This window comes from Archocentrus centrarchus, chromosome 17, assembly GCF_007364275.1.
Source record: "Archocentrus centrarchus isolate MPI-CPG fArcCen1 chromosome 17, fArcCen1, whole genome shotgun sequence".
NCBI lineage: Eukaryota > Metazoa > Chordata > Actinopteri > Cichliformes > Cichlidae > Archocentrus > Archocentrus centrarchus.
This window is the reverse complement of record NC_044362.1, coordinates 27378645-27392530: the sequence shown is the minus strand read 5'-3', so window position 1 is coordinate 27392530 and position 13886 is coordinate 27378645. Positions and strand designations below refer to the sequence as shown.

The window sequence follows — 13886 nt, the reverse complement described above, 5'->3', positions numbered from 1 at the left end:
AAAAGAATAAATTCACAGGACTCTACATAACTATGTCATTAACCAACAGTCAAGAATTCAGCTAAGGTTAAATCTGACACTCTTGATGGATGAAGCAAGGGTATAAAATAAGATACAGGAAACTGAGGGAAGCCACTCAAGAAAAGACTGAGGAGAGAACTTAAAGAGGGTGTAATATCTGATCTCTACCCACCCTGAAGACATCAGAGAAAAATCCTGAGCCAATCCACTCACGGGAGAAGTCATCAAGGCGTGTAAGACAGGAGAAGGCACTGATGAGGGCTCTGTAGGATGACGGAGAGGACACCTGGAGAACACAGAACACAGAATGGTGAAGAGAGGTCAAAATAAATATTTTATCTGATGAGTAAGCTGTAGGACCATACCACAACTTGCTTGTTTGGGCAGAAAAAGGTTGTGGCATAACTGGCACAAGCACATGAGGGAATATAAATACTGACTTGAACCAAAAAGCCACTAACCTATAGCTAAGCACGGATTAAAACACTGTCCAATCTGTTCATATTATGTTGTCAAAGCTCTAATTTGGCTTTCTGAATATTTCAGTGCACGCGAGCCCTGTATAGTGTATCATATGTGACAAATGAACCTTAAAAACTGACCTGCAAAGGTGGACCCATTCCCATCTCGCACGCTCCTACCCCTCCGATATCGTCTCTGTCCTCATTGAGGCGTTCAGGTCGTGTAGGGAACCCAGCAATGGAGTTGCGTTTATTCCGGTCCATGATGATGTGAAAGATGGTGATACCAGTGAGGGTATTATAAGTGATTTTCTGTAATGTACCCGCATGACAAGTGAACTGGTTTGTTTTAACAGTGCCGAGAGTTTCACGGCAGAACAGTATTTGGACAGTTTGTGTCGTGGGAGAAAGTATATCAGACACATAGACTTCTGTTTTTGAATTTGCTTAACGTGTCCCCCGTAACAAACCCTGGCTGGATCCAAGAAGTTTCCTAGTAATCCAGATCATCACTGCTTGTAACCGGTGAGTCCACACAGATAAGGACTTCACATGTCTGACAGAGATATGGTGAGTCCTTGGAGACCTGTAGAAAGAAAGAAAATTGATGAGTAACCCCTATGCCAGATTTTATATATATCTATATCTATATATATCTGTGTGTATCAATCGATTGAGCAATAGATATCAATTTTAGCTATTAATCGATATGAAAACGTGACTTTTTAATATTTATTTTTTTATCATGTTATCATATCATGCTATTCCAAAGGTATTTAAAAGCAACTGCAACTATAGGCTGGGTTCTGCCTCAGGAGGGATGAGACAAGCCAATATTACTCAACAGGCTCAAATGTAATGGCTGTAATAGGGGCCCATTGTCCAATTACGGGAGATTAGCCAAGGAATAGCTCAGGTCCTGGACCTTTCTGCCATCCAAAACAAAGTCAGCAGGGTACAAAGGCGAACAGGAAAACACGTCTGTGGCTAAAGGTCTTTAAATGCCTGTAAACAATGTGGCTTTCATATCTTCAAAAGCACTCCACGCCAGAGGGAGATTTCTTTAGTTGATAAAAAAAAAACCAAAAAAACATGTTGAGCCGGGCTATAAATCTTTCTTGATTTATAGCCTGAAGACTACACTGAAAAATGCCTTCCTTTGCCTAAAGTCAAAAGCAGAAAATCTGCGCTTGCTGTACATTTCCACTGAAGAGTTTTTGAAATCTTATGTATCAACAGTAACTGAATAATCACCCTGAGGACTGAGCATCTTATAAATAACTGTTGAACAGAGCAGTCCATGAAGCCACCTTTGAATAACAACAAAGTTCAGTAAGGAGTAATGACCTTTCATACAGTAAAACTCTTATGACTAGTTGATTAGTATGTAATAAGGACAACTGCACCTACCTATAAACTACTTGCCAGATCAATTTCTAGATAATGTTATATATCAAAAATATCTTCTATAACAATTTATAAGCAGATATAACCTGACAGGACCTTTTTTCCATTGCCCACTTTTGCTTCACAATTATTTGTCATTTCTTTTCCAACAAAGTAAATCAATATGAGACATCCTACTTGCAAATAGAAGACTATACAAACATGGACATAAAAGCAACCTGACCTGACAGCATGATCTACAATGGTTCAGTTTGGTGATTTGGGTCAACTAGTCAACCCTTATTACTGTTCCCTAAATGCAGGTTATTCTGTGTGTACAGATTAGAACCACTTTTTCCACAATTTTTGACCTTAACAAAAAAAAAACAAAAATGCAGCAGAAGTTTAGAAGGCAGAAACAAAACAGAATGGGAGGGGAAAAAAAAAACAGAAATTAAAAAAATGCATGTACAGACTCCACCACACTGGCATAATTACATTAAAATAACAATGGTTGGCCATAGTCTGTTCCATTTATGCCAAATGGAAGTCAGAAATGGAAATGATTTTTGAGTTTGAAACCAGACTTCAATTTTATGGATTGAATGTATTCACATCAATAGAATTATTTCAAACCACGAATTTTGCCATTGGGGATTTTCCATTTTGAAAAATATCTGCCTCCACATGAAAATACAAAAAAACAATGTCAAGCTCTGTCGAAAGCAACAGGTGTCGATACAACCCTAAGTGTACAGAAATGCTGGCCAATCAGAAGCCTACAAACCATGACATGGTGCACAGTATGACACTTTTAAAGGACATTTCTTATCACTGCTACACAGAAAACATTCAGTTGTATATCTTTTTTAAGCCCCAAAATGCTGCATAGGTGCTTAGACTCTATTAAAAGTTGGATGGCTGACAATTTTCTCCAACTTAATGAGGAGAAAACAGAAGTCCTTGTTTGTGCCCCTGACAGATTTGTCCCTAAGGTAATGGAAACTCCAGCTGCCCCGGACACATTTGCCAAATCTTCCATCAGGAACCTTGGGATAACCTTTGCCGCAGCTTTCACTCTGGATGCTCACATTAAATCTCTGGTTTGCTTGTTTTAAATCACTGAAAAAAAATTGTCAAGTTGAGTTCCATTCTGTCACCCTCTGACACAAATTGTTTCTCATGTCATTATTTCATCACGTCTGGATTATTGTAACTCATTGTTTACTTGTCTTAAAGCTTCCTTGGAACATCCGCAGGTTGTTCAGAACATCGCTGCAAGGTTTCTGACTAAGTCCTCTAAGTAATCACAGTTGCCAGTTCGGTTGCACTGGCTCCCCAATAACATCAGCATCCATTTAAGATTCTGGTTTTAACTTTTAGAGCATGGACAGACACCAGCGTACACCAGTGAACTTTTACACTGACACATACCCAGCAGGTCCCTGAGGTCATGGGATCAAAGGATACAAAGGAAACAGAGCTCTCACAACAGTATTTATATGTTCTAGCAGTCTGTGATATACATCTTTAAAGGTGCTATACAAATAAAACTTTATTTTACTTACTAACATTATCCCCCATTTGCCCTGCCAAATGATATCAAATCTGCATTATAAAAGCAGAGACTGATAACATCTGCAAAGCAGCGCAAGAACACAGGTAATGTATTTATTTTGAGCAAACCTATCCTGTCTAACCTAAATTTTAATGTAGTATACTGTAATTATCACTTAATTTTTAATCTAAGGTGTGTTTTCTCATCACAGTTTATTCTGACAATTCACCCCAAAATCCTTCTACACTAGTTTTGGTGCAAATGGTTCAGGTTTTGAGATATAGGCTTTAAAAATGTCTGCCTTTTCTTGTCATAATAATAATAAATAATAAAACTCAAACTATGAGCAGTTCGATGTGCAATAGGAAATATTTTTTTCTACTACCTATATCTGTCACCAAAAGTGGCATGCAGCTAGCCTCTAGTCACAAACATGGATGTTTTCTTCTGCATAGTGATATGGATGGCAGGTAAAACAGAAAGTAGTTCCTAAATTAAACTGCTCAAAATTTATTTTGCATGTTTTTATAGTAACTGAGTCATGACTTCTGTAAAGAGACACTGTTGCTGACTTCCTCGAATGTACTTTTAGCACCAGAAGGCAAGTGCCATTTATTTCCATTATATTAAAGAGAAGGAAGTCATTGCTAGAGCTGATATTTACAAAACTGTGCAATTCACACCAAAATAATCTCAATGAAAAATAGAACAAAGGTAAAAAATGTGTAAATTTTATTTGAGGGAGAGCTCCCCTTTTAACTCTAAATAATTTCTAGTAGATTCACATTTATTCATTACATTTTAAATACACGCAAAATCACCAGCACTCACTGCTAGCATGACTTTATTTATGCTGAAAAGTCTGAATCATTTAATGATCACTTATTGCCACATTGGAAAAAACTATGTTCTAAAGGTGAACCCATTTTTGATAACAAAAATAAATGGCAACTATTTTGATAATCAGCTAATGAGATTAGAAACAGGGTCACAGAGGGGCCAGAGCTTATGAGATTAGAAATGATGAAAAGAAAATATATACGCAAGACACTGGCATGCCCTGGTATTTTTATTTAACAGAGAAAACCTTGAAAAGCTTGGGGGTTGAACTGGTGAATAGACTAAAAAAAAATAAAAAATAGATGTTTAATGATGTCGCTTTGAGTTTCAGGAAACTGTAATGGCTATTTTTAAACAAAGACTGCATCCCTATTCTCATCCACTTTTGCTGTTTTAGAAATGCTTACATAATGTTGCACTAATGTGGAAATTTTACTTCAACTTCTTCCCTGATGAATAGAAAGTAAACAAAGACTAGGTGTTATGGTTTAACTATTCATTTAAGTACAGGTTCCTTTAAGTACAATGAGCTCACACGTAGACGTCAGAGTTCACATTACCACTAATACTACAAAACCTGTCATTATGTACTCTGACTTTTCTGTGTTTGGAGGGAATAAAGACAAAGCTTAAAACAGGTGCAGTTAAATGAACATACTCAAGAGGTCCATTACACCAAAGCAGAAATACAAAAGTCAAATGTTGGGTCCAGATGAGGTTTCATAAGATCAGATCCTAAAAACAGCAATGACACTAGACTCTTAGAGAGTTACTGTAGAGCTACTGGACAATTTCTGAGATCATTCTCTGTCCCAGCCACATCCTTAAAAGGCTTTTCACCCTCCTCTTTCTTTTTTTTTTTCCCCCAGCAGTGACACCTCATTTTATGCCTTGCTGAAACGGTACGGCAGGAATAAAAGTGCCTGTGCCAAGAAAAATGCAAGCCACAAGTACCAGGCCTAAGCGTTCCTATCTAATTTCAGTAGGGTTTCCATCCAAGAGCAAGAACGCAGACACACACATCACAACTACGTTGTATCTGAGTAGACAAGAATAGGTCAGCAAGTAGACCGTAAATTCACCCTAAATTCATAACGAAGAAGCAACAGAGAAGAGCTTCTGCATTCACACACCCACATCAGTGGTCAAAGCTGCCCTAACTGACAAATAAAAACTTCCCATACTTACCAACACTTCAAACATACAAATGAGTAGATACAGTGGGTGGTTAAAATGATTCTTGGAATTATTTTTTTATATGCAAAAGACAGTGACAACCATAAAAAATTTAAATGCCTACTCATTAGGTAAAAACAAAAAACACATCATTCAGGATCACTTCCTGCCATATAAACAGCTCAGTTATGGGGAAATCAACCATGGCTGAATACCACCACATGACTTTGTACAATTAAAAAATAAGATCATACTATATAAAGCTATAATTTTCAGTAATACGATAACCCTCTATCACACTGGAAATGATAAAACGAAAATACCGGCAAACCACCAGAGTTCATAACTATATTTGTTTCCAAACTATACCCTGTTGCCTGCAAGTCCAAAAGGCATGCATTTAAAAGACACCACACTAAAGGCATGGAAAAGGGTGGAAATTTCAAAGGCGGCCTTTTTTTGGGGGGGTCCGTAAATTGTGGCCTGTTGCTACTCTAAAACAGATGGGGCATCACCAAAGCAGCCTCAGGCCAAATGTTTTAACAGTAGTTTGATGGCCTGAACACCATCCAGCTGTGTCTCGATGGATTAGAGACTAATAGAAAATGTCAGCAATAAAAAAAAATTAAAAAACACTTAAATGATGTTCTAATGATAGGTTTGCAACAAGGGTTAGTGTCTCTGAGGAGCGAGAGGAATTAAATGGGTGTGAGTGAATGTGTGAGAGATGTCTGCATACACATGCATCAGTAATGAACACAGACCTGTTCTCATTACTTTCAAAGGCATTGTAAAAATTCTTGATCATCTCTAATAATAATTACTGTAAACAATTTTCATGATTTGAGCGATCTGACAGGTCTTTCTTTGGATTTGGTTATAGACACCAGCTCACTGGAACAGACGTGCAAAGAATTTAAAAGAAGTCAAATTTAACAAAAGAAAATAACAGCTTATCTGACCACAATCTATTGCAACGATATGTGAGCCTATGCATACCTGTCATTCTTCAGAGTTTTGAAATAATGACCAAACCCAGGGGGCAAATACCGTGGAAAAAACCTACTTTGTACACCTGAGTGCCATAAAGAGTACGAGTATTTAAAAAAAAAAAAAAGGCACAATTCGAGTCACATGAAATACAAATGAATAGTTTAAGGAATATCAACTTCTTGATCAGCATGTCTTCATTTGTTTTAAGTGTTTTGTGGCCGCCAGAGAAATGTAAACAAACCACAGAAGTAACAATCAAACCTGGCGTGTGCTCCCCTCGAGTTCAGCTGACTCACCTGTTTTTACATAGATGTGTTTGCAGTAACAGCGCCAGCTCGGTTTCATGGCTTTACCGGGTGTCATTTGACGAAAACGTCCAGTTAAGGCCGAGACAGCGGGGCTGATGGCGAGGCTAGCTCCGCGACTAGCGGACGGGCTAGTTTGTCAACAAAACTCGAGCTAAGCAAAGCGCTAACATACATTAGCCCCTGGATCCTGCAAACACACACAAACGCAAAACAAGAAGTTTCTCGTCGCGACGACCGAAAAGTCCGAATTCATATCACAATCAATTCAGAGTCTGCGTCGGTCGTTCATGTATCCACAAATGACCAAAGGACCTTGTTTTTGTACCGCCCGGGATAATATTTCAGTCGGTTGTTGGTGTTTGACAGCTCAGTCTTCTTTCGTCTCTCATCCAAGTAACTCCCACTGAGCCCCGCCCACATTTGATTGTCACGTCTGGGAACCAGTGAGCATGCGCCATCTTCCGAGAGCGTTTGTTAAATATAAAAAAAAATTAACGTTTCAAAAATAATAATAGTAATAAATAATAATATAAAAATATGTGTAATCCTTTATTTTCATGAGAAATGAGAGAAATCTACCAATATATAAAATTAAAAGAGTGACCTAAGTGAAATTATCAGCAAACTGGCCTATTATTAAGTTAATTCCTATATTTGTATAGTATTTGTCTTAGGCATTTAAAAGTATGTTTGTGGTTTTGACTGCCTAACAACTTATATTAGTTTCTTTAAAAATAAAAAGTCACACCCGGGCAAACGTTTTCAGCAAAATAGACTGTTTTAGTTGACAAATGCAATCTCAAGCACCACTGTTTTTGTTAAATCCATCCAATTTTGATAAGACAATTTTGATGACTTATTGTTCAATAGCACATGTGATTTTATTCATTAAAATGTCAAGAACTGAGATATATTTGCTATGGTCACATTTTAAATCTGATTAGTATTTGGAAAATTAATCACAAACTTAAGCACCATATATTAAATAGATCTCATTTATTCTGACGTTTTAAAAAAAAAAAAAAAAGAAAGGAAGATGCTATGACACCAGCTTTTATGCACTCTCGTGGAAATACAGCCTCATCTAGTGGACAAAATTAGTCAGCACATCAATCCACTGTTGACATGCACTATATCGGCAAAAGTGTTCGCTCGTCTGTCTAGCTTGAGTGACATCCTATTCTTAATCCACTGAGTTTAATACTTTGTTAGCCCACTTTCTGCAGCTATAACAGCTTTAATTCTTCTGTGAAGGCTTTCCACAAGGTTTAAGAGTGTGTTTATGGGAATTTTTGACCATTTTTCCAGAAGCACATTTGTGAATTCAGACACTGATGTTGGACGAGGTCTGACTTACAGTCTCCGCTCTAATTCATCCCAAAGGTGTTCTGCTGGGTTGAGGTCAGGACTCTGTGCAGGCCAGTCAAGTTGTTCCACATCAAACTCTCTCATCCATGTCTTTATGGACCTTGTTTGTGCACTGCTGCGCACGTTCATGTTGGGACAGGAAGGGGCCATCCCCAAACTGTTCCCACGAAGTTGGGAGCGTGACATTGTCCAAAATATCTTGGTATGCTGAAGCATTAAGAGTTCCTTTCCCTGGAACTAAGGGGCCGGGCCCAACTCCTGAAAAACAACCCCACACCATAATTCCCCCCACCCCCACCACCACCAAACTTTGCACTTCGCACAAGGCAGTCAGACAAGTGCCATTGTCCTGGTAATCACCAAACCCAGAGTCATCTATCAGATTGACAGACAGACAAGCATAATTCATCACCCCAGAAAACACGTCTTCACTGCTTTAGAGTCAAGTGGCAATGTGCTTTACACCACTGCATCTGACACTTTACATTGCACTTGATGATGCAGTGTTTTGGATGAAGCTGCTCTGCTATGGAAACTTATTCCATGAAGCTCTCTACTGACTGTTCCTGAGCTAATCTGAAGGCCACATGAGGTCTGGAGGTCTATAGTAACTGACTGCAGAAAATTGGTGACCTCTGCGCACTATTTACCTCAGCATCCGCTGAAGTGGTCTACCACTTTGTGGCTGAGTTGCTGTCATTCCCAATTGCATCCAATTTGTCATAATACCCCTAACAGTTGACTGTGGAATATTTAGTAGCGAGGAAATTTCATGACTGGACATGCTATTATACACCTGTGGCCATGGAAGTGGAACACCTGAATTCAGTGATTTGGATGGGTGAGTGAGTACTTTTGGCAATACAATAATACAGTGTAGTGTATCTCTCAGAAGTTCAAGAAACAAGTGTCACACCTCAGTTTGGTCTAGGTGAAATTTTGTGATAACTTCCAAAGGAAAGGTCTCTATTTATTTGCACAGTAGCAATGTTTGAGTAGGCGTTGATGCATTTTAGTGCACCTTATCTCATCGTATCTCAGTCACTCCTTCTGTATGCCCTGATATTAGGGTCTAACTATCAAGCACCGCATGACAAATATTAACATGACTGGGTGAGATCTGGCCACATTTTCTTCTTCTTCATTATCTTTTTTCTTTTTTCTTATGCTGTTATGAAATTCAGATTTTGTTACTGGATAAAAACAAAATTTACAACCTGTATTATTTTCATTTCTTCCTGGTCAATTGAGTCAAAATATCCATAAACTTAAAATTGAAACTAGAATTAGATAATACACGTTGGCTTATAATGTACACCCTCATTTCCAAAAAGCTGTAAACCTGGAAAATATAAATAACGCATGCATAAAATGATTTGACTCCTGTATTTATTACAGAACGCATGAAAAATGTTAAAACGTTTTTTTGTTTGTTGAAGCATCTGTAGCGCAAACACAAAGTTTGACCCATTAGGGATACCGTAAAACATCAGCGTCACGTGAGCGCCCCAGTTTCCTGTTGCTATTGGATTACACTTCCATATTTTTCACCTCAAAGAGCATTTGTGATGTGAAGTACAGCGGTGAGTTCGCTCTTTCTGTGTTATCTGTCCCCACGTACCGAGTCCGTTTTACATCCTGCCTCGTCGTTGCAGTACAGCGGAGCAGCTGATCGCGGGGAAAATGGCCAACTGTGTGGCTTTCCAGAGCAAGTTAACCTCGATCATGGAGATGCTAGCTAAAGCAGCCGTGGTGGAAATCAGCAAACTGTGGGAGGACGGCTTCGCTTTGGTCCAAGTCGAGCTTCGGAGGAGAGAGAGCGAAATCGAGGCGCTGAACAGAAAGTTGTTGTTGATGGAAAAGGAGCGGTTAGCGAGCCGGTCCCAGACTACAAATAACTCCTCATCATCTTTTTCCAAGAGAGAGCAGCAGAGCAAGCTGCTGCCGCCCGCCGGTGATGGTAAGAACAACCACGGAACAAACGAAGGATAATAAGACCTTGTCTTGTTTTTAAAACACAGTTTAACACACAATACATGGAAAAAGTCCCTTTGTAAAGTGTTTATAACACACTATAATGTGCGGGCACATGTGAGGACGTGTTTGTTAAAGTACAGTGTTTCCAAACAGTTCATAATGTCTCCTGTTCAGTCTTATAAGAGCTTTATTTCTCTATGACATTATTCAGTGTTTGCTTTTACAGCACCTTCTGTTTTTGGATGTGCACAAGAGAAATTTTTAGCAAATATGTTGTGCAGCAGACGTAAGGATACCCTTTCTGTTGTATCATTTAATTCACAGTTTAAAACTGTGTCATCAATGAGTTTGATGATAGCCTTTTCTGGATGCAGGGGCAGCCTACATCACGGCTAACACATAGGCACAGTGAAACATTCATATCTATGGGCAATTTAGAATCACCTATTAACCTAACCCCACTAGGTAGCATGTCTTTGGACTGTGGGAGGAAACCAGAAAACCTGGAGAAAACCCACACAAACACAGGAGAACATGCAAACTCCATGTACACTCAATGTGTTCACCATAAAAGATAAAAACATAAAAACCTGTGTAGGTCTACTAGGCCTTAAGGCAATAAAACCAACAAAACAAAACTTTACAAAGAAACAAAATACTGTATAATTTAACATCCACATGTGCATGCACACACTGTTAAGTGTAAGCCTGTGAGAATGAAAATGTTTTAAGTTTGATTAGACGCAGTTGTAATTGGCTCAGGTCAGTAGGCAGAGTTTTAGAAGGATATTAAAGACAATTCAAGTAGTAGGTTCAAATTTCAGTGTATGTGCAAGAATTCTGGCGGCTGCATTCTGAATGAGCTGAAGTCTGATCATTGGATTCGGATATTCATGCAAATAGAGCGTTACAGTATGGACCCATTTATCAGTCGGTTTGAGATAGGGATTTTCTAACTTTTGATGTTTTTGGGGGGATTTTTTGAAACAGTAGAAAGTAGTTCCGGTGACCTCATTAATATGATTGTCAAAACTGAGATCCCTGTCCAAAATGATGCCAGTGTTCTCAACAGCCAGCTCACTGGGCTCACCAAAATATTGTCTCACAAGATGACTATCAGGAGAGGTATATGTCAGCATGATAATGATCCAGAGAACACAGCCAAAGTTACACACAAACACACACAGTTTTCCTAAATAAGAAAAAAGAAAAAGCTGCGAGAAAGATGAAGCAACACAGCCTCTTCAGCAGATATCAGTGGGAAAACGGTCTAAAGACTTGCAAAAGATCCAGCTTTTTTTTTTAGATGTGTTTCTGCAGTCAAATTTAAAATGAGCTAATATTTTTTTTTTCATGAATAGTAAAATGCCCCAGTTTAAACATTTGAAGTTTTCAGTATTCTATTGTGAATCTAAAAGGGGTTTGTAAGATTTGTAAATCATTGCATTCTGTTTTTATTTACATTTTATGCAGCATCCCAAAATTTTCAGACTTGGGTGTGTAGATAAGAAACAGGGCTGTGTTTGCTAGATTTACTTCATTTGTCAACAGGTCAAAAAATTTGTTGTCACTTTTGCCATTTTGTAGAAAAATAAGTCAAATATATTCTGGTTCTAACTTGTCCACTGATTTGCTGATTTTCTTTGTAGTAGATTATTGTATGTGCTACTATGCATGTAGCTAAAAACTTTAAATTATCAGCATGTCTGCCCATTACTTACTTGATACCACTTGATACCAGTTTATCAGTGTTCAAAGTGGCGTCTTCAGACAGACCTGTAACGAAGCAGGTGTATATTGTTTGGGTACCTGTCATAAATGACAGTAGTTTCTGCCTCTATTGCTGGTGCAGTGAATACAAAGCAAGGCTGTTTTAAAAATTTGTGTTTGTGTTTAAATTGTTAAAGGAAAATGAACCTGCCATGTCCTTTCAGGGCCTACAATAGAGTCAGTCCAGACCTTGTCTTCCGATCAGAGCCTGAAAGATAAGGTGGATGCGTCACCAGACCAGAGGACATCACCACCTGCTCAGCCAGAAGAGAAATGCAGTGAGCAGCCCAAATCTGACAGCAAGGGCAAAGATGATGAAGACCTAATAGTCAAACTAGAAGACGAGGATGACGTCCAGATTGTGGAGCAGGTAGTGGACTCGGATCACAACCTTAACAGTGGAGCAGGTCCCCGTGAGATGAATCTGAACCACCAACCTGCTGAGGTTGTGGAAGAACAAGAGTCTCAGCACTGGCTGACTGTTTCAGTGGGCGACAGCGACACTGCCGATGACTCTGAGTGCTTTTTCGAACCAAAACAGTTGTCTCAAAATCTGGACTCAGAAATCTTGCTCATTCAAAATGCCTTGGACATTTTTGATAATTCAGCAGAGGCGGCATATTCTGACAGGTTCACACGGGACAATGAGACAGTTCAAGGTGCATTAAGTAAACCAAGGGCTCCGGTGACTTTCAGCCAGTCTCAGCCAAGTCAACCGACAGAAGCAATAAATCACCCAGAGAGGGGGATGTCCATTAGATTCCTCTCAGAAAAACAACAACAAACTAAAAACATGTCACCCTTTAACCCAGACAGCAGACTCTTTCTTTTAAATGACCCAGAGTTTCACAAAACTATTGCAGGACGCCGCATTAGAGAGAAGTGGTACATCTGCCCGTTCTGCGGGAAGAGCTTCGATCGTATCAGCCACCTGGAGATTCACCAGCGAATTCACACAGGAGAGAAACCGTACACATGCGATACATGTGGCAAGTGTTTTTCTCAGAGGAGTAACCTTCGCACCCATCAACGGACTCACAAAGAGGCTCTTACACAAAATGCAGTTTAAACCAGTAGATTTTGGAGAAAAGCTAGAAATATCCAAGTGGCTTTTAGATTTAGATTTATTAACAAATTCTGTTTGTCTTTTGATATTTCTGGAAAAAATAATGTAGCAGACAGATTTTACTGTGCACTCTTTTTTTTTTTTTTTGTTCAAATAAACAAAAATTTTGTCAGCTTGGGTTGTAAGTACTAAAACTAGTACATAAGAACTGCTAGATTAAAGATTTCTAAAACATATTTTAACACTGATTTTTGGCAGGTTATACAGAAAACCCAACTTGGTCTTTAACCTTTAGCTATGGTGAGTCTGTTCAGATCAGAAAATGTTAAAGATCAACCTTCTATCTGCAGTCACTGTCCACCTTCTAACATCCATTTGTAGCATTATTATTTTTGTGATCCACTTTAAGGAAGTTGGGGAAAATCCACCATCTCATCACTTAATTTACGTTGACCGGATGGAAAGATAAACTGAGATTATTGCAGTTTCATGTTTGTAAAGAAAAAAAAAACACCTTGTTTATTTGTGTTTTTCATTGTTTTGCCATTACATCATTGCAGCTCAAATGTTCAAGGGCCAGGGAAGTTAAAAAGAGAAGAATCATTATCAAAAACATTCAGTAACTTCCTACAAAGCTTTCCCACAGGATCCACATCCACTCATGCTGGGAGATGTAGGCCTTCTTGTAGTCCTATTCCCAAGCCCAATTTCATGCCATGCACACTTTGAATCCATTTGCTTGTTCCAAAACATTAAATGTTGTTCCAAACCAGCTAGCCTTAACTAAAGCCCTTTAACATCATGGCAGTATTTATGCAGGTTTACCAAGTCCCCTCCTTAAAGGTGCAACATCTGTTTGTGTCATATGTGGAGGGATAGGTACTTTCAGCTGCTGTCTTATTTCCCAAGGGTTGCCACAGTGCATGGATCTGTAAGTTTGAAATGGCACAGATTTTACAATT

General features: G+C 38.7%; 2 protein-coding genes across 2 annotated transcripts in view; one reads left to right on the top strand and one right to left on the bottom strand.

Annotated features, from left to right (window-relative positions):
• LOC115795614 (dual specificity testis-specific protein kinase 2-like) overlaps positions 1-7122 on the bottom strand; it is a 37186-nt gene extending 30064 nt beyond the window's left edge. The window contains 3 exon segments of the mRNA XM_030751601.1: positions 194-307; positions 624-1068; positions 6732-7122. Coding sequence (XP_030607461.1) covers positions 194-307; positions 624-746 — 237 coding nt within the window. The 5' untranslated portion in view covers positions 747-1068; positions 6732-7122.
• Positions 7123-9609: 2487 nt separating this feature from the next.
• LOC115795616 (zinc finger protein with KRAB and SCAN domains 5) lies at positions 9610-13047 on the top strand. Its single transcript, XM_030751603.1, has 2 exons — positions 9610-10071; positions 12023-13047. The coding sequence occupies exons 1-2, from the start codon at positions 9795-9797 to the stop codon at positions 12925-12927; spliced, it is 1182 nt and encodes a 393-aa protein (XP_030607463.1). The 5' UTR covers positions 9610-9794; the 3' UTR covers positions 12928-13047.
• Positions 13048-13886: the final 839 nt, after the last annotated feature.